Raw genomic sequence first — 20756 nt, 5'->3', positions numbered from 1 at the left:
GTGGGACTGTAACTCTATGAAGCCCTGACTGTCCTAGAACTCTGTGTGTAGACCAGGCTGACCTCAAACTCACAGAGATCTGCCTGCCTCTGCCTCCTGCGTTCTGGGATTAAAGTGTGTACTGCCATGCCAGGCTTTGTTTGGGTCTTGCCACGTGTAGCCCTGGCTGACCTAGAAGTTTTGTTGAGCCCTTGCCTCTGCCATCCAAGTGCCGGTATTACAGACACGTGCCTCCACTCCAGACTTTCTTTGAGGTGGATTTCATTGTGCAAGCCCAGCTGACTAAATTCAGAGCCTCTGCCTCCACCTCCCAAGTGCAGTGCTGTAGATGTGCAGTTTTTCTAAGTAGCACATATCAAGGAAGATTTGTGTTTGTTCTTGCAACTATCCTAAGAAGCTGATGTCTGAACTTCATCCATTTCTCTTTTAAGCTAGGTTCCAGTCTTGCTGTATGAACCACCAGAGGAAAGATTTATTTTCCCTATGCATTTTGTCAAACTTCTCTGGTGAAAATCTTCATCCCTCCAGAGTTCCCAAGGGGACTGTCCTGTGTTAGGACCGAGAAAGAGTAGGTTTGCCAGATTTCAGCTTTTTTAATATAAATATTTATACACACACACACTAAGTTTCAAGCATAAGCAGAAAATAATATAATAATAACAAACCACAACTTGTCACCCAGCTTCAACAGTAATCAACTCTTGGCCAACTCCAGTGTGTAACTTAACTGAGGTATCCTATAAAATTTTCTACAGTTGCATCGGGATCCAGTTCTGGTATCAGATCCCCTGCAGCTGGAGTTGTAGGCAGTTTATAAGTTTCCGGATGTGGAAGCTAAGAACTAAACTTAGGTCCTCTATAAGAGCAGTATGTGCTCTTAACTCCTGAGCCATTTCTCTAGCCCCTAATTATGTTTGCTTATTCATGTTAATGAGTATTTTGCCTGCACCACATGCATGCAGTACTCTCCAATACCAGAAGAGGGCATTGGATCCTCTGAGATTGGTTACAGAGAGTTGTGAGCAGTTGTGTGGGTTCTAGGAAACAAGCCCCAATCCTTTGAAAAAGCAAGTGCTCTTCACTTCTGAGCCATCTCTCCCAGCCTCTGGGTTTTGGTGTGGTGTGCGCACATGTGGAGGCCAGAGGTCAGGGTTGAGTGTGCTCAGTTGCTTCCACCTTAATTGTCAGACAATAGCTCACTAACCCTGGAACTCTTGATTTGGCTCAGCTGATAAGCTAGTAAGCTCCAGCGACTGTCTTGTCTTTGCCTGCCCAGGGTGATTACTTTGTGTGAAAAACAGTGGCCCTCACTTCATAATAAGGGTACTAGATACTTAAAGCAAAGCACTTTATTTTTTGACCTTGCAGAATCTGTCATCAGCCTAGAGAAGAGGCAAACATGGCTGGCTGACCCTCTGATTTGGCATCAAACAGAAATCCTGCCCTCTTTTTTTCCTGCCGTAGGCTGATATCCCAGAGTTACAGTCCTTCCCATTATCTTTCTAGCATTGCCCCCACCGCAAGCCCCCCAACTTGTGCTGAAGATCCCTCCCCACTTCCCTGATACATGGGCTCAGTTATGTAGCTCACCGACTTCTCATTCTCGGTCCTAGGGTAAATCTGCCAGGTAGCAGGTAATAGCCTCCAGGGAAAGCAGGGACATCGTGCCTCGTGCTTACATGTGACTCATTGATGAGCACTAAGTATACCTTATACTGGAAATAGACCACAATCACTTATTCCTTACAGATGACTTTTTACTTGGATCAAATTCAGGTCCTTAATGCTTGCATAGATAGCACTTTACTGAATCATTTCTCCAACCCCTAATCTGTATTTACGCTAAAATGGTTGTTAGATTAGATTTAGAGGCTCAATGCTGGTTTTGTGGTTATGGGTGACCTTTTTTCTTTCTTTTCCTTCTGTGACAATGTTTCTCTGTGTAGTTAGTCCTGGCTGTGTTGGAACTCCCTCTGTAGATTAGGCTGGTCTTGAACTCATAGAGATCTGAGTTGCTGCCTCCTAAATGTGGGGATTAAAGGTGTGCACCGCCACTGCCCAGCAACCTTGAATTCTTGATACTGTCACTGCCTCCTGAGTGTTAGGGTCACAAACGTAGGCCACCGTGTCCAGTTTTATGAGGTACTGGGGACCAAACACAGAGCTTCAGGCGTGCTAAACAAGCACTCTACCAACTAAGCTATATCCTCAGGCATGCTGATATAGGCTTTTTAAACTTTAAACACCAAGACTGGCCCCCCATTGCAGTAATGTTTAAGATGGATGAGTGGGCAGTCCAGTGTGGTGCATATGCTTTTAATTCCAGTACTTGAGTGACAGACAAGGTTAGCTTGGATTATCTGGAAAGACTGTCTCAGAAAAAGAATACGGGTGTAATTTGAGCGTTTTAGGAAGAATTTTCATAGTGTTATTTAGAAACAATCTACCCGAGCAAATCGATGGGTGGTACTTTTACACATCCCCAGATCCAGGGTGTAAGAAAATCTGCTTTGTCTGTAGACTCAGAATAAACAATGAATAAAGAGCTTCTTGTTGATCGGGTTTTCTGGCGGTGGGTGATGGTACCTTGGAGTGGTGGAAGAACAGAATAGCCCAATTCTCAATGACCTGGCTGAACACCTATGGAGTGTGAAGGAACTGAGCACAGAGCAGGCAGGGGAGGGTGGAAGGCTGGGCATCACCAAGCTGGCCAACTAACTGGACGAAACGAAACCGACAGACTCTGCACTGAGCTGCCGTGAGTCAGCAGAACGCCGAGGCCTAAAGGCCTGGGTGGGCGTGGAGCGGCACGCGCCTGCAGGGAAGGCTCCAAGCTAGCAAAGCAGTTCACTTCTACGGCTGCCTGTCCCTAGGCGAGGCTCCCCTCCCAGCACCCTCTGTGCTCGCGCTGATAAACGTCAGGCGACTCCGCCACACCCCTCGACTCCGTCTCTGCTTTCCAGAAGGCAGCGAAAACCGCACAGGTGACGAATATATTCGTGAAGCAGGAATTGCGCAGGCGCAGAGGCCGCTATGCCTGGGGACATTTCGGCGCTTGCGTGCAGTCCTGCTAGCCACGCCCCCTGGGCTCCACGCAGGCTTCTGCTTTCTTACGTCATTACTGCGCTTGCGCCTAGGAAGGAAGTGGGGGTGCGATTTCGGGGAGGGGGGAGGGCAAGGAGGCGGTCCTAGGCCTAGGTCTCATCACGACTGCGCAGACGGGATCCCGAATGAATATGGCGACTTGTGCCGACATCCTGCGGAGCGAGTTCCCAGAAATTGACGGGCAGGTCTTCGACTACGTGACCGGTGAGCGAAACGGAATTAACTGCCGGGGGAGGCTGAAGTGGAGGTCGTGAGGGAAGACTGAGGGTGGACAGTGCAGCACACTGCTGTCTAGTCTCTCCTCTGCGTGACCTCTTATCTTGAGGGCCGGTGGGGTCTGGAGCCCCGAGTTGGCTGATCAAACACTGAGACTGCTCGTATATAAAGACACCCGATGTCTTTCTTGTTATGCGGTACCCGGCCCAGGCGTCTTGCACAGCGGCAGCGCGGACTTTGAGTCTGTGGACGACCTGGTGGAAGCTGTCGGCGAACTATTGCAAGAAGTGTCCGGGGACAGCAAGGATGACGCGGGCATCAGGGCTGTCTGTCAGCGCATGTACAACACTCTACGCCTGTAGGTGCCAAGGGAAAGGAGTTGATGGGCAGAGGGAGGCGAATGGAGTACAAACGTGGGGGAAGGTCTGAAGGCTGTAAATCTTTTCTCCGAACTGACTGCTTTTTATTCCTACCCACGCAGGGCTGAGCCACAGAACCAGGGAAACAGCCAGGTGCTACTGGACGCCCCCATCCAGTTGTCAAAGATAATGGAAAACTACGGTGAGATGGAGGGGAGATTGAACTAGCTGCCTTGTGCCTCCACCCCATCCACCTGCTCCTTGCATCTCGGGACTCCCTCCATCTCTTCTACTACACAGCTTGAAGGAGCTTGTGGTATTTTGTGAACCTAAGAGCATGTGATGAGCCGGGCAGTGGTGCTCCGAGCATTACAGAGGCAGAGGCAGGCATGAGTTCGAGACCAACCTGGTATACAGAGCAAGTTCCTAGACAGCCAGGGCAACACAGAAACCCTGCCTTGAAAAATAAAAACAAAAACAAACATACAAGAAAAAAAAAAAAGAAACTTGTGATGAAGGGTTGGAAGGTTCTCCAAGCTATTGCCTATAGTAGGAGGCATAGAGCCTTGAGCTAAACATACTTCGTTTTGCCAATTTTGTACTTTAACCAACAGCATGGTCTTGTAAGAGTACATCAGCCTCTGTCTTTAAATATGAGATCTTTTTCTTCTTTATTTCAAGGTGAATAATCATCTATTCCAGTGTCATAATACTGTCTTGTTTGTTTGTTTGTTTTGTTGTGGTTTTTGGTTTTGATTACAGGGTTTCTCTGTAGCTTTGGAGCCTGTCCTGGAACTAGCTCTTGTAGACCAGGCTGGCCTTGAATTTACAGAGATCCGCCTCCTATCTCCCCAGTGCTGGGATTAAAGGCATGCACTACCATCGCCCAACTAGAAACAGGAAAGGGCAGCTTTGTTTTTGTTTTTGTATTTTTTGAGACAAGATTTCACTGTAACTTTGGAGCCTGTCCTGGTACTCGCTTTGTATACCAGGCTGGTCTCAAACTCACAGAGATCTGTCTGTCTGCCACCCGGGTGCTGGATTAAAGATGTGCGCCACTACTGCCTGGCATAATCTTTCTTAAAAACTGTTCTTGGTTCTTGTTACTCAAAGTCTTCATTTCCCTTCCCTGAAGAAGGTGACTGCCTTTCTTATCACTTACAGACTGTGACACCAAACTTCCAGGACTGCTAAAGAGGGAACAGTCCTCGGTGAGGAGCAGAAAGGGGAAGGGGCTGTGTCTATGGTGGGCGTGAGAGTTGACTGTCTAAATAGTGGATTTATTTGGGGGGGGGGGATTTCTGATGTGTCTTCCTGCGAGTCTTTGGTTCTATATCATCATGGGTAAGCTGTAAGGGTTTGTTTGAAGTGGTCCCTGGAGTTCCCTTTCAAACCTGTACCCTAGTATGAGCTGGCTGTGTTTGGAATTCACTCAGACAGTGAATGCGAAGAAACTCGAGAAGGCTGAAGCTCGACTGAAGGCAAAGCAGGAAAAGCGTTCAGAGAAGGAAACTCTGAAGACCAGCAGCCCTCTGTGAGTTTAGGAAGAAGTACTCAGAAGGGAGCAGGACGGGTTCTGGTATTCAAGGACTGTCAGGAGCCCTAAAGCCTGTCCATCTCTCCTTTTGTAAGTGTCTTGGAGGAGGCATCCGCTAGCCAGGCAGGCAGCAGAAAAGAGAGTCGGATGGAATCATCTGGCAAGAACAAGTCCTATGATGTGCGAATTGAGAACTTCGATGTGTCCTTTGGGGATAGGTGAGGGAATGACCAGGGGCATGATCTTTATCATTAGAGGAGTATTTGGAACTATGGAGTGTTAACTTTCCTTTGCACCTGCTTCTGAATCACTCTTCACCTCTTTTCTGCCACCCCTCCAGGGTACTGCTGACTGGAGCAGATGTGAACTTGGCATGGGGCCGACGCTATGGGCTGGTGGGACGCAATGGTCTGGGGAAGACGACATTGCTAAAGATGCTGGCCACTCGGAGCCTGAGGGTTCCAGCCCATATTTCCCTCCTGCATGTGGAACAGGAAGTTGCTGGAGATGACACCCCTGCCCTGCAGAGTGTTCTGGAAAGTGACACCGTACGGGAAGACCTGCTACGGCAGGAACGGGAGCTCAGTGTCAAGATTGCTGCTGGCAGGTGAAGGCTTCAGGCTAGAGGGTACAAGCAATAGCTGTCTGTCCTGGTTGATTGGTGTTAACTTGACCCAAGCTAGAGTTACTACGGAATAGGCACTTCCGGTGGAAAATGCCCTCATCAGATTGGCCTGTGGTGAAGCCTGTGGTGCATTTTCTTAACTAATGATTGTGGGAGGACCCAGCTCAGTTGTGGGTGGTGCCACCCCTGAGGCTGGTGGTCCTGGGTTGAATAAGAAAGCAGACTGAGCAAGCCAGGAGAAACAAGCCCGTAAAGCTGTGTTCCACCATGGCTCTGCTCCACCTCCTACCTTGAGTTCCTTCCCTGACTTTCCCTGAGAGTTATAAAATTGCCCCTCCAAATTGCTTTTAGCACAGCAATAGAAACCTGGACGCTAAGACACTATCTTTTACAGAGTGTCTCCATAATTCATGGGGCCTCCCAAGTGAGCAGCAGAGCTTGGAGTTTGGCTTATGGAACTGTAAAGCCCTCTCTCCCAGTGGCCTGCCTTCCAACTTAGAGGATGCAAGACTATGTCTTAGACTGTCTTTATACAAGCTGTTTGGATCTTTTTCCTTCCCAGGGCAGAGGGCTCAGAAGCTGCACAGTTGGCAGAAATCTATTCCAAACTGGAGGAGATTGAGGCCGATAAGGCACCTGCCAGGTATTTAAAATTCCCACTTGCTTTCCTGTTGCTCAAATGAGATTTGAACTGTTTCAATTGGAGTCTTCTCATTTCATTCCCAGAGCATCGGTCATTCTCGCAGGACTTGGTTTCACCCCTAAAATGCAACAACAGCCTACCAGGTGAGTAAATTTGGCCATTCTTGGCTTTGAATGCCGCTGGCTCTGGCCCTGCTTGTCCTGATGAGCACCCACCCCTAATGTGAGTCTGTTGTCATTAGGGAGTTCTCAGGTGGCTGGAGGATGAGATTGGCCTTAGCCCGGGCTCTGTTTGCCAGGTGAGTCTCCTGAGCCTGAGAATGTGAGATTGAACACGACGAGCTGGTCAATCTCCTGCCATAAAACCTCATGCCTTGTATTCTTTTTCCTAGGCCAGATCTCCTGCTGTTAGACGGTGAGTCTGAATGAGCTGCTCTGACTTTGGAACTAGACAAGGATGATAACGTTCTTTTTTCTAGTTCTCCAGCCCTTCATTCCCAAGTATGTGTTTCTAATTTCTCTTCAGAACCCACAAACATGCTGGATGTAAGGGCCATCCTGTGGTTGGAGAATTACCTGCAGGTGAGTCTAACTACGGCTTTACGGTAGGTTTGGATAAAGTTTGCCTTCAAGACACTGGGGGCCGGCTGCCCTTCCAAACAGCCTCCCGTCCTGTTATTCCTCAGACGTGGCCCTCCACAATCCTAGTCGTCTCTCATGACCGCAACTTCCTGAATGCCATTGCCACAGACATCATCCACCTGCACAGCCAACGACTAGACGGTTACCGGGGGGACTTTGAAACCTTTATCAAGAGCAAGCAGGAGCGGCTACTCAATCAGCAGCGCGAGTATGAGGCCCAGCAGCAGTACCGCCAACACATCCAGGTGTGCAGGGGCAGGGGGAGGCAGGACTGAGTCCCATCCCATCGGCATCAGTCGATGGCAGTGAGGGAGCCTGATGAGTGCCCATTTCTTGTAGGTCTTCATAGACCGTTTTCGGTACAATGCCAACAGAGCGTCTCAAGTGCAGAGTAAACTCAAGATGCTGGAGAAGCTGTGAGTACAGAGTCCTCTTCCAGACACCAGCTCCTTCATTTCCTCCCCTCAGTTTGTAAGCTGACCTTGCCTTCCGTTCCAGGCCTCCCCCCAGCCAGCAGCCAGCCTCTACTCCAACCACTAATCTCAGCTAGGCAGCCACAAATTCAGACGTATTGTCTGCCTCTGTCTATCTGCTTTGTCTAGCCTTTCTTTCTTCCCGTACTGAAGTTTAAGACTAGTGCAGACTAAGCCTCACCTGTGTCTAATTTCTCTATAAGAGCCATGTTTTCTAGGGTCATCCATGTCATAATGTTAACAGTTCACCGCCTTTCGTGGTGGCATGATGCTCCATTTCATGACTCAAATACATTGCGTCAGGTGATGGACATTAGGTTATTCCTATTTTGTTTTTAGGAACAATAAGTGCAACTATAAACTTTCTAGGGGGTGTGGGAGTCTGTAAGACTGACTGCCAGTTTACAAAAGTTCTCCTGCCTCAGTCTTCTAGGTGCTGAGATTACAGATGCAAGCCACCACAGCTGGCCTGCTGTGAACATGATTATATTCGAGTTTTTTTATTTTTTTCTTTTAAAGATTTTATGTGTGTGTTTTGTCTACATGTATGTAAAGTCTCTGTGTGTGTGTGTGTGTGTGTGTGTGTGTGTGTGTGTGTGTGTATGCCTGGTCAAGCGCCAGTGTGTGTGTGTGTGTGTGTGTGTATGTATGTATGTGTGTGTATGTGTGTATGCCTGGTCAAGCGCCAGAATTCTCCAGGAATTGGAATTCTCCTGGAATTGGAATTAACAGATGACTTTAATCAACTATGTGGGTATAGAAACCAAACCTGGATCTTCTGCAAGAGCAGTAGGTGCCCTTAACCACTGAGCCATCCCTCCAACCCCCTATATTCAAGTTGCTAAGCAAACATTTGTTTTTGCTTAGGTACATGTCTAAGAGGAGATTTGCTGTTTTACATGGTAATTTAACTTTTGAGGGGGTTTTGTTGCTGCTGCTGTTGTTAAAACGGTTTCACTGTGTAGCCCTGGCTGGCCTAGAACCTGCTTTGTAGACCAAGCTGGCCCCAAATTCACAGGGATCCCTTCTGTCTTTACCTCCCAAGTGCTAGAATTAACGCATTTGCCACAAGATTTTACCTCTACTGGTTAACTTTTAAAGGATCTGCCAAACTAGGTTTGTTTATTTGTTTTGAGACAGTTTTGTAGCTCAAACTGGTCTTAAACTCTTACTTGTTTGTTTTTGAGGCAGGGTTTCTCTGTAGCTCTGACTGTCCTGGAACTCACAAAAATCTGCCTGCCAAGTGGCCTTAAAGTCTTCTGTAGCCAGTGATGACCTTGAATTCCTTATCCTCCTACCTCCATCTCCCAAGTGCTGAGATTATGGACATATGTCACCACACACAGTTTGTACATGCTGGAAATTGGAACTAAGACCTGTGCACAATAGGCAAGCATTTTAGCAACTGTTTTATATCCCTAGAGCCCTTCCAGACCAATTTTTTAAATTCAGTAATTGTATACATTTATTTTACATGGGGCACACTACAAGCCTCACTAAAAAACGACTACAAGTCATATCAGACTTCTTTTTTTTTTTTTGCATCTTTTTAATGAATTTTTTTCTTTTGTGGAGATTATAATCAAATCATTTCTCCCTTCCCATTCCTCCCTCCAAATCCTCCCTTATATGCCTCCTTGCTCTTTTTCCAGTTCATAGCCTCTTTTTTTTCATGAATTGCTGTTACATGTGCATATGTACATGAATATATTCCTAAGTATAACTTGTTCAATCTGTATGTTACTTGTGTTTTCAGGGCTGACCATTTGGTACTGGATACCAGTTGGTGTGCTCTTCCCTGAGGAAGATTGTTCCCCTACTGTCAGTGGTCCTTGGTTGCCTATAGTTCTTTGTGTAGGGTTTAGGCTTGTACCCCACACACACTTTGGCATGTCTGTTGACGTCATTCTTGTTCAACTCATGTTCGGGGAGTCATATTGTTGAGACTTTATGGGTGTGCTTCTGACATTGCTAGGAAACAGTCTCAGAGCAAACTCCCTGCTCCTCTGGCTCTTAGTCTTTCCCTTCTTCCAAAAGGTTCTCTTGCGTGTTTTGTGGATGTATTGGGACTGGGTTCTACAACACTAGGTTTTGATTGGTTGTAGTTTTCTATAATGGTTTCTCTCCGTTGCAAAGAGAAGTTTTCCTGGTGAGGAGGTGAGGCTAGACTGTGGAAAAGTACTTAGAAAGTCTGGTTGGGTAGAATAGTTGGGTGCAATGCAGAAAGGATCTGTGGGTGGTTGCAGGTCCAGACCACTCTTTTTGTTTTTGGTTTAAGACAGTCTCTCACTTTGTAGCCCAGGCTAGCCTCAAACTTCAGGTACATCTGCTTCCCACAAGCTGGAATCACTTCCACTTTTGGCTCGTCAGATTATGTACTAAAACAGAGGTATTAGTTTATATGCCTCCTCCAGTATGGGAGCTGTCATTGTCCTATATCTTTGCCAGCACTTGTTTTTAACTCTTGCAGTCTTGGCCGCCCCAATAGTTTGGAAGCAACATCTCACTGTGGTTTTGATAAGCAGTTCCATGACTAATAACATTAGTCATTGAGGGTTTAATCTTGAAGGAGTCGTTCTAGAAATTCTGGGAGAGTAAATTCATAAGGCTTACAACTCTGACATGGAAACATTTATTATTATATCTTAAAGGGAAAAGCTACCAAGACAGACTGGGGGCTGGAGGCATAGAGCTGTAATCTCAGAACCGCAGAAGGCCAAAGCCAAGGACTTCTAAATTCAAAGCCAGCTCAGGCAGGCCGGTGAGACCTTTCCTCACATGTACAACGTAAAGGAAGAACACAGATTTAAGTGTTTTAAAAGCTGTTGAAAGATGGGGTTTGGGGTGTTTTTGTTTTTTTGTTTTTTTATTGGGGAACCATTCAGCCAGGAGAAGGTACCCGTGGCAAACATGATGGTTCGAGTTTTATCCCCAGTACTCATAGTAGAAGAGGGAATAGGCTCCAGACTTTTTCTGGGGTTTGTTTTTTGTTTTGAGGCAAGGTCTCACCATAGAGCCCTGGCTGGCCTCAAACTCACAGAGGTCCATCTGCTCTTTCTCCCAAGTGCTACAATTAAAAGTGTGTGTCACCATGGGCAAATAAATGTCATTAATATTTTTTTAGAGCAGGAGAGATGTCTCAGCAGTAAAAGACATGCATGTTGCTCTTGCAGAGGACTTGGGTTTGGTTCTCAGCACCCACATGACAGCTCACAACTGTGTGTAATTCCAGTTCCAAAAGAATTGACACCTTCTGACCTCATGGGCACTGCATACATTTGGCATACAGACTTACATGCATGTAAAATACCCATACATATAAGAAAATAAATATTTTCAAATTTTTATATGTATATATTTTTTAATTTTTATTTTACTTTTTGTTTGAAGCTGCATACACTCTTTATGTAGTCTTAGCTAGCCTGGAACTTGCAATGTAGAACATGTGGGACTTGAACTCAGAGAGGTCTGCCTGCTTCTGCCTTCCAAGTACTAAGATCAAAAGCACCTAGCTTATATATGTATTTTAATTTTTTTTAATGTGCCTGCATGTATTTTGCCTGCATGGATGTCTGTGTGAGGGTGTCAGACCCATGGAACTGAAGTTACAGACAGTTGTAAGCTGGGTCCTGGGAACTGAACCCAGGTCCTCTGAAAGAACAGCCAGTGCGCTTAGCCACTGAGCCATCTCTCCAGCCCCAAGTTTGTTTATTTTTTTAAGATACAAAAAAAGATGATTCTCGCCGGGCGGTGGTGGCGCACGCCTTTAATCCCAGCACTCGGGAGGCAGAGGCAGGCGGATCTCTGTGAGTTCGAGACCAGCCTGGTCTACAAGAGCTAGTTCCAGGACAGGCTCCAAAACCACAGAGAAACCCTGTCTCGAAAAACCAAAAAAAAAAAAAAAAAAAAAAAAAAGATGATTCTCTTTCTTAGAGATTGTGAGCTAGAAGAATACATTGTAGCATTAGCTAATTGAAGGACTCACATGTCTATTTTCTCCAAGCATTTCCTTGTGTAAGAGGAACTGAGTTCTGTTTTTAAGTTTAGTTAATTCTTGTCATTTAGTTGAGTCAGGTCTCTCTACATGGCACAGAATGTTTATGTAAGTTGGCTCTAGGCTCCTAAATGGTAATATTGTGGGTATTTTGAATTTTACTGCTTTTATTAGTGTGTGTTAATGATAGAGAATGGGTTTTGCTAGCCGACATGTTCCCTGGGCCCTTGAGAGAATGTTATGTCCCGTGGATGGCTCAGCACTCACCAGTTGCTTGTCCTCGGCACTTGACCAGATGGGAGTCTCTGCAGCTACAGACCAAAGCTGACTAACCTATGGGATAGGCATCGTTTAGAAGGCAATCTGATGGGCATCGTGATGTGACAAATAGCTGGAGCTGCCACACTAGAGCTGTGACCTGCCTGGCCACCGGTTTTGATCTGGTTTACAGCACAGATGTGAGGTGCTCGTATGAAGCAGGCCTCAATTCCTACTGAAAAGCAGTTGGTTAGCCCGTAGTAGTCTTGCCAGTGGGCACACCTTACTTGGCCAGCCAGTAGTGTAGCGCGTAGTTCCATGACTAAGGACTGTTGATGGCAGTCCTCCCTCAGCAGCCTGCTTACCACCTCCCAGCGCCGAGGACCAGCCAGCAGGGCAGAAGCTTCGTCTCAGTTGTCTTGCTTTCTGGGTGCTGTAACCAGCCTAAGTTTTGTCGTGTGTTTCTGCATAGTGGAGTTCTTTACTCCTGAGTCATCATGACCTTTATACCGATGCCTACAGTTAGAATAAGTGTGTGTGTGTTAGGATGATTGCGTGCGTGCATGTCTGTGTGTGTGTGTTAGGATGACTGCACATCTGAGTGAGTGTGTGTGTGTCAGGTTTCCTTGTGGTTTTTCCATTAATCCCACCCCCAGTGTTCTCTTTTCCACTTTCACATCTTGTTAAATAATCATTTTTCCATCTCTCCTCAGACCTGAGCTAAAGCCGGTGGACAAGGAGTCAGAGGTGGTGATGAAGTGAGTTCTAAGCCGGGAAGCTGATGGGGAGTCTCTCCTCCTGGCTGTCTCCACACTTCACACTTGCACCTCCTGCAGGTTCCCTGATGGCTTCGAGAAGTTCTCACCACCAATTCTGCAGCTAGATGAGGTGGATTTCTACTATGACCCTAAACACGTCATCTTCAGTCGCCTGTCTGTCTCTGCTGACCTTGAGTCTCGCATCTGCGTGGTATGGTTGCTCCTCTGTTCTGTGTCCCGGGAGTTGTTTGTCTTAGCAAGCGTGGGTTGGACAATCCTGAGACGTTAGAAGGAAGAGTACAGGGCCTGAAAATTATACTTAGACTGCTGCTGTCCTCTGTAGTCACACAGGCCACCTCAGAGATGAGAAATCTGGCTCGCAGCACTCTATCAATTATAGAACAATAGTTTACTGCTCTTGGTCTGGTTATGTCAGCCATGAGGCATTAAAGCAAGACCGTAGGTCGTAAGTCAGGATTTAGAGTAGAGTATGCTGTTCTATAGCTTGGTTTAGGAAATCTTTCCTCAGAAGGGAGAGAAAGGCTGGGGAAATAGCTCAGCAAGTAGAAAGTGCTTTCTGCCAAAGGTGAGGGCCAGGATTAAGTCCCCAGAACTCATGTTACAGTTGAGTGCTCATCACAGCGCTCAATCCCTGTGTGCAAGGGTCAGAGACTGGGAGTCACCAGAGCAGGGTGGCTAGCCAGCTAGTGCAACTGTGAGCTGCAGAAAAATTTGAGGAAGATATCCTGCGTTGCCTTGGGCCTCCACATGCACATATTTGTACCCAGATGTACCCATGCATGGGGACACGCCACTTCTGGTTACCGGAAGAAGTAACTCTTGCCCCTTGCAAGTACTCAAGTATCGGTTCCCTTTGCGGCTTTGCATGTGGTGGTAGTTCCTCGGAGGTTTTGGTTGCAAGGCTGGGGCTACCCAGAGCCCCTCTTCCTTCCTTCCTTCCTTCCTTCCTTCCTTCCTTCCTTCCTTCCTTCCTTCCTTCCTTCCTTCCTTCCTTCCTTCCTTCTGTACCCCACACATGTACACTCATTAAACATGCTCATGCTTCTTTCAGGTTGGAGAGAATGGGGCTGGGAAGTCTACTATGCTGAAGCTGCTCATGGGGGACCTGACTCCTGTTCGAGGTATCAGGCATGCCCACAGGTAAGGACACCCCACACACACACACTCCCCACCCCGCCCTGCTGTGAACTGTATGCATTCTCTACACATTCAGCTACCTGTGCTACTCCACAGCGGTGCCTTCTGTTTTCTTTTTGCCTCCAGGAATCTGAAGATAGGCTATTTCAGCCAGCACCACGTGGAACAGCTAGACCTGAACGTCAGCGCTGTGGAACTCCTAGCTCGAAAGTTCCCTGGTACGCTAGGGTAGGGTTTGCAGCAACAGCGTTTTAGCTGTCCTCGTATGTAGGCCCATCTTCGGTCAGTCTAAGCAGCTTGCCTAAGTCTGGGTATGAGAGCATGGACATTGAGAAGAGCATAGGGAGTAGCAAAGGCTTTGGGCCAAGAGCCCGTCTGATGTGGGGGCCTTTTCCAGGGCGACCCGAAGAGGAATATCGACACCAGTTGGGCCGGTATGGCATCTCTGGGGATCTGGCCATGCGCCCTGTTGCAAGTTTATCTGGGGGCCAGAAGAGCCGGGTAGCCTTTGCTCAGATGACCATGCCTTGGTGAGATTTATTTTCTTGGGTTCTTGCTTCTTGCCCATTACAAAACAATTCTTTGATATTTGTGCCATAGGAATTCGTTGTCTCCCATCTTGTGTTTTTTTGTTTTTTTTTTTTTTTTTTTTTTTTTTTGGTTTTCCGAGACAGTGTTTCTCTGTGGTTTTGGAGCCTGTCCTGGAACTAGCTCTTGTAGACCAGGCTGGTCTCGAACTCACAGAGATCCGCCTGCCTCTGCCTCCCGAGTGCTGGGATTAAAGGCGTGCGCCACCACCACCCAGCTTGTCTCCCATCTTGTAACTTCTGTGTTCTCCCTTCCAGCCCCAACTTCTACATTCTGGATGAGCCCACAAACCACCTGGACATGGAGACAATTGAGGCTTTGGGCCATGCTCTCAACAACTTCAGGGTGAGCCTGCTGTAGCCTGACTGTTCTTCCCTAGGCCTCAGCACCACTTGATAGCCATTCCCCTGAGTCTCCTGTTCTGTCTTTCAGGGTGGCGTGATTCTGGTATCCCATGATGAGCGCTTCATCCGGCTGGTGTGCCAGGAGCTGTGGGTGTGTGAGAAAGGCAGTGTGACCCGGGTTGAGGGAGGATTTGACCAGTACCGTGCCCTCCTCCAAGAACAGTTCCGCCGGGAGGGCTTCCTCTAGAGCCCCCGACTGTGCCTAGGACATGGACTGGTCTCATGAGACCCCTGAGCTACCGTATAGGCAACCAACTCCAGAGTTGGGACTTTTCCTATTTGGGGACAGCCTTATTTCCCAGATTTCTTTTCCTTTCAACTGGAGCATCCTCTGCACAATGTGGGGAGGCCTATCGAAGGGCTGGTGGAGACAGCTCTGATGGAAAAGGGTAGGGGTGCCATCTGGGGTTATAAGTACCCGAATGCCCAGCTTGACAGGGCCCCACGTGGCTGCTATGTAAATTAAATATCCTCCTGTATCTCTCTGCTCCTTCATGGGCAGAACTTGCCATGGTTTTCTGCTGTAGGTTCTGGGCTCTCTGACTGGTGTTTTCCTAGGATATGAATGTCATGCACACAGCAACGGCAGTGCCGGCCTTCCTCTTGTTGGGAGATGGCATCTGTCTGGCCTGTGGGTGGGCTCGGGCTGGAGGAATGGAAAGCAGGGTTCTGGGGTTACTGGTACTTACACCCTAGCCTAGATGTGGCCTCAGCTGAAAGCATCTTGGGCTCAGCTGTCTCAACCCCTGCTGCTTGGGATTTGAACTGATTCTGGTATCTGGCCTCATACCTGGCTCACCATCTGCTTTCTCCAGGGACTCTGACCGAGCCTCCAGTTTCTCTAATCTGAACCTTCAGGCTCAAGAGAAACTATTGTTGTTCCCAGTTTACATTAGCAATCTGACATTCTGGTTTTTTTTCTCTAATCATGCAGAAGCAGCCTGGGAAGTAGGGAATTATCTAACTGAAAGAAATAGGACACTTCAACACTTTATTCTTTTCAAATAAAGCAGACTTCTAAGAGGGGAAGACATGCTGTCGCATGGGCTTATAGTCCCAGGCACCCCAAAGGCTGAAGCCAAAGGCTCATTTGGGTCCATTTAAGAGACCAGCCTGACCCGGGAGACCCATCCCTTTATGAAAGAGGGAGGAGAGGTGTTAACAAGAGTCTGGCTTGTTAAGTTCTCAAGGACTTAGCTGCTGCAGTTAATCAGTATGTAGAAGACGTTAAAATGGAGTCAACAGAGGGACTTCCTTAGCCTACTGGAAATAGTAGTCATGAGTTTTCAACCCAAGAGTCTTCAAGTTGTGTTGAATGTTGTGGTCTAGGTAATTTGGGAAGAGAACCTGTGGGGCAAGGGAGAATGTGAGGTAGCCTTGGATTGTGAGAAAGTTCCTCACAAGAAACGCTAAAGCAAGGAAAGATTTATTTTGCCTCGTGATTTTAGAGGCTTTGGCCCAAGGGTGCTTGACTGTGTTACTCATGTGCCTGCATGGCGTGGGACAGAACACAGTGTGGGGTGTGTGCCGAGGCAGTAGCTCAGAGTGTCACTCTCGCACTTCCTGGAGTGGGTTCCCAAGGACTCAGTCCCTTCAGCTAGATCCTCCCTGCTACAAGTGCGCATGATCCTGGAAGCCACAGCTCTGGATGTTACACACTGGGGCAGACACAAGCTTCAACACACAAGCCTTTGCATGATTCCCAGATCCAGAAGACTCTAGTGACCGCAGAGCTGGTGCTGGTGGGCTAGTAAGACCTGTCCACCCCTCAGACATCCCTGTGTACGGCTGCATGTACCTCGGCAGTGATGGAGGCTTTTCCATCTCGAAACCCACAGAGAAGTGTATTGAAGAACCATAGGCCCTATGTCTTGTCAGTCTTCCATGCTCAGCCCCTGAGTCCCTCTGACTTTGTAAGCCCCTTAGGAGTCATGCAGATGCTTATGGTCCCTGGAAGAGCTTGGAGCACCGAGAACATCGGAATTCAGGGTGGTGTGAGGACAGACCCAGCACTTCTGCTGTCAGTGGAAGGGCTCACAGAAGAGTAAAGCAGACCACCTGAGCCCGGGTTCTTTGTGGCACTGTTAAGGGACTAGCCACCACACAGTATAAAAGCATGCAGGATGGGTTTGGTTTGCTGGGTGCCCACAATGACTAGAAGGATTGCAAAAAGAAGACTTTCTTTAGCTAATCATGGACCTTAAAAAGAGTACAGGCACCCAGGCTGTCTTCAGTGTGCTGGAGCCTATGGGAAGGAGGCGGCACTAGGTGGTGACTAGAATTCCATGAACTGTGAAGAGCCCACCCATGCTGCAGGAATTCTGGAGATGAAATGCCAGTGACTGAAAGTTAGTGATCCAGAGGCATGGAAAGATTGGTGGCAGCCAGCCCTATTTTAGAAAACGCGGTGGAAAGCAGCCCTGCACTGGAAGGCATTCTGTGCAGCAACCACCCGCTGCACTCACTGACTGATACCAGCTAGGGGCGGGGCAGTCCTGTAACTGCTTAACCTGGAGCTGTTCTGCCTACATCTGGCCTTTGTGCTGACCAGGAGCTGGTCAGTGAAGGATCTTAAACTCACTGAAATCATGGACTGCTTGCCTCTCTTGGCCTGGCCATCCTCACCAGCATCACTTGGGTAACTTGGCTGGTTCCCAGCACAGTTCTCACAAGGCAAGGCACTTCGGCCAGTCCACAAGCTGCTCACTCCCATATGCTGTTACAATCTTGAGGTCTAGTAGACATTTTGTTGAGTTCTGCCTGAGCCTATCTCTCCATTGGGCTTGAGCATGCAGAGTGGGTGCCAAAGCCTGTAGGAGATGCTGGCAGAGTGGACCAAGGCTGGGAAAGAATCTGACCTCCCGCGGGAGGCTGGTGGCACTCACCTTTAATCCCAGTGCTCGGGAGGCAGAGGCAGGTGGATCTCAATGCGTTCAAGGCCAGTCTGGTCTACAAAGCAAGTTCCAGGACAGCCAGAAATGTTACACAGAGAAACCCTGTCTCGAAATATAAAGACTTGAGTTGTCCTCTGACCTGCACGGGTGTATTGTGATGCCTGGGCACACAGACCATGCTTTTAAAAAGCTAGATGCTGGGCAGTGGTGGCACACACCTTTAATTCCAGCACTTGGGAGGTAGAGACAGGCAGATCTCTGTGAGTTCAAGGCCAGTGTGGCCTACAAGAGCTAGTTCCAGGACAAAGAAATCCTGTCTTGAAAAACAAAAAAACAAACAAAATGCCCACGTTTGATAGCTATGAATAACAAAGGCTACTCCATTGTCTGGAGCGGATGTATATGCAGCTTGGTGCTAGTGGGAGTCCTAGGTTGCTAACAGGTTGCTAGGTGTGCTGTTCAGAGAGGGATAGGTTGCTAAGATGCGCCCCATGCTTGACTTCCTCGGTTTCTAGTAGCTCAAGGCTTAGCCAATATGATGACCATGACTACTTGTGAGCCTCACTGCTTTATTGGTTATCGGTAGGTTTTGATTTGGTTTAAAGCTTTGGCTTCACCTTGTCCAAGTGCATGCACAGGGCCTCCTATATATACTCTCGGGAGAGGCAGCCACCAGAATTCTGGTTATCTGATCAGGTTTGCTGCGGGCTTTGCATCAGTGCTCTTGGTCAGGTGTCAAGCATGCTCTAGAATGGCCGTGGGCCAGGCTGTCACCAAGACCATTTTGCTTTGTACCTAGTCCTTGGGCACCACATGATCTACAACACAGGACATTAGATGTCCTTGTCTCTCTCTCCACTTTATACCTTGAGCAGAGTCTCTCATTGAGGCAGATGCTCTCTATTTGCTCTAGGCTGGGTGGCCATCGAGCTCTTGAGCCCCTCCTGTCTCTACCCCCAAAGTTTTAGTTACAGACATATACAACAACCATGCCTGGCTTTCTACGTACTTACGTAGTTTTGATATTCGAACTCAGGTCCCCATGCCTGTATAGCAAGTGCTCTCAACAGCTGAACCAGCCTTTATCAGTCCTAAAGGTATCTAAATACAAAGTATCACAACAAATTGAATGCTTCAAAGTTACATTCCTTCCCCCAGCTCTCCATGTGTCTGTCTTAGTTACTTTTCTACTGCCATAAAAAAAAAAAAAAACACCATGACCAAGGCAACTTAGAAAACATTTGGTTTGGAGCTCATGATTGCAGAAGGTTGGAATCCATGACCATCGTGGCATGGAGTGGTAGCTGAGATCTACATCCTCACCCAAACGTAGGTGGCAGAGCTGCAGATGGCACTGAGTGTTTTGAATCTTGAAGCCCACCCCCGGTGACACACTGCCTCCAGCAAGGCCACATCTCCTAATCCGTCCCAATTCCACCAACTGGGGACCAAGTATTCAAGTGTGTCAGTTCACGGGGCACTGTCACTCAACAGCATTCCTCTCCCTGCCTCCCACAGACTGGTGGTCATATCACAGTGCAAAATGCATTTAACCCGAGTTCAAAAGCCCCCTATGGTTTTACACTGTTAAAAAAGTCCAAGTTCAGATATGTGTCCCATTCCCCAGCTCCATGGCACTTCCTAGGCAGGGGACTGAGTCAAGATGAAGCTGAATATATCCTTCCCAGGCGCCTGCTGTCAGAAACTCCCTGAAGGCCGCAATGAATACATGCTTGCAAACTTTGCACTCTTCTGTGCATGCTTGCAAACTTTGCACTCTTCTGTGAGATGCTCACAGCCATAGATGTAGCTACTGATGCTCTGGGTGAAGAGTGGAAGGGTCACGTGGTCCCAATCAGTGGTGGGAAGAACAAGGTTTTCCCACAAAGCAAGGTGTCTGCTGTTGAATAGGGGCGGAATTGTTCTAGATCAAGAAGAACTGGAGAGAGGAAGTCTGTTCACATGACAGAAAAAGACACTGCAGAGAACCCTCCATCTTATATTCTTGCTGAGGCCATTTCAGGTTTAACTAGAATCTGGTCTCCTTAATGGAGAATTCTGGGGAAAATTACCCAACTCTATTTTAGGTCAAGATCCTCCAGCTAACTTAATTTCTGTTAAACGTCTTGCTTGCTCAAAATCTCTCCCTGCAACTGGATATAGTTTTTTGCCTTTAAAAACCCCTTACCCTAAAACACTTGGGGCTACACTTGAGTCCCAAGTATCGGAGTGTAGACCAGCCTGTGATGAACCAGCCTGTTTCCATTTTTGGCTTAAAAGCCATCTTATAGTAAAGGCAAGCTAGGTTCATTTGATTACACCTCTTTCTCAAGGATTGTGCTATGCCCCACCTACAAATGATTCTCTACTGCCTGTTCCGGGAAATGGTCTTTGTTTCTAATCCTCTTACAACCCTACCTTTGTTTCAGAAGATTGTTATGATTATTGCTATGCCCACCTTGCAACCATGTCTTTGTTTCAGGGGGACGTTATGAGTAACTGGCCATGCTTAGGTTCTGCTCCTGTAACCACGTCTATTTTGACTGTCAGCTTTCCCATATGGAAACTCCTGAGCTATAAAGTTTGTCTTCCTCACATCCAATGCTGACCTCTAGAACTCCACTTAAGGGAGAGGCAGCCTGTGTACACAATCTTTTTTTTCTGTGTACACAATTTAAAAAGCTTGCTTTAAGCTTGGTGGTGGTAGCATATGCCTTTAATCCCAGCAGTCAGGAGGCAGAGAAAGGCAAATCTGTCTGAGTTTGAGGCCAGCCTGGTCTACAAACTAGTTACAGGATAGCTAGGGCTACACAGAGAAACCCTGTCTTAACAAAACAAAACAAGAGCTTGCTTTAATAATTGTTTGCTTTGGTTAATTTGGCCATAATGATTTGGGTTGGTGATCTTCTCCTCCCATCTTTGGATTAACATTAGCTGACATACAGACTTTCAATTGGCTATAAACTATGCCTTAGCGACCATTTCTGGTGGGCTACCTGTAACATTCAGGTTGAATTGTGGATGTCATTTTAAGTGTTCTCAACTTGGTTATTGTAAGAGAGAGAGAGAGGATATTCCCGGGCAGTCATGCTACTGTCCCTTT

At 47.5% G+C, this 20756-nt stretch overlaps 1 protein-coding gene across 2 annotated transcripts; it reads left to right on the top strand.

The window, feature by feature from the left end:
• Positions 1-3179: 3179 nt before the first annotated feature.
• Positions 3180-17623, top strand: Abcf3 (ATP binding cassette subfamily F member 3). Of its 2 annotated transcripts, XM_057765187.1 has the most exons (21): positions 3180-3309; positions 3532-3679; positions 3803-3882; positions 4845-4891; positions 5117-5214; positions 5313-5435; positions 5558-5824; positions 6405-6485; positions 6569-6628; positions 6727-6783; positions 6877-6899; positions 7011-7066; positions 7171-7371; positions 7466-7542; positions 12565-12609; positions 12688-12820; positions 13682-13770; positions 13894-13985; positions 14165-14297; positions 14613-14700; positions 14788-17613. In XM_057765187.1, the coding sequence occupies exons 1-21, from the start codon at positions 3231-3233 to the stop codon at positions 14944-14946; spliced, it is 2136 nt and encodes a 711-aa protein (XP_057621170.1). In that variant the 5' UTR covers positions 3180-3230; the 3' UTR covers positions 14947-17613. The 2 variants fall into 2 exon arrangements, with proteins under 2 accessions (XP_057621170.1, XP_057621171.1); XM_057765188.1 differs by lacking the exons at positions 3180-3309; positions 3532-3679; positions 3803-3882; ... (1 more) ...; positions 5117-5214; positions 5313-5435 and having other exon boundaries at positions 5725-5824; positions 6380-6485; positions 14788-17623.
• The last annotated feature ends 3133 nt before the right edge of the window (positions 17624-20756 follow it).

This window comes from Chionomys nivalis, chromosome 3, assembly GCF_950005125.1.
Source record: "Chionomys nivalis chromosome 3, mChiNiv1.1, whole genome shotgun sequence".
NCBI classification, from domain to species: domain Eukaryota; kingdom Metazoa; phylum Chordata; class Mammalia; order Rodentia; family Cricetidae; genus Chionomys; species Chionomys nivalis.
Note: the sequence above shows the minus strand (reverse complement) of the source record. Positions and strands in the feature narration are given on the sequence as shown.

Bases quoted from the DNA above. Each gene is read 5' to 3' on its own strand.
- Abcf3 (XM_057765187.1), top strand. From the start codon at position 3,231: ATGAATATGGCGACTTGTGCCGACATCCTGCGGAGCGAGTTCCCAGAA. The intron at 5,825-6,404 runs GTGAAGGCTTCA...TTTCCTTCCCAG, and splicing joins GTCAAGATTGCTGCTGGCAG to GGCAGAGGGCTCAGAAGCTG. The intron at 6,900-7,010 runs GTGAGTCTGAAT...ATTTCTCTTCAG, and splicing joins AGATCTCCTGCTGTTAGACG to AACCCACAAACATGCTGGAT.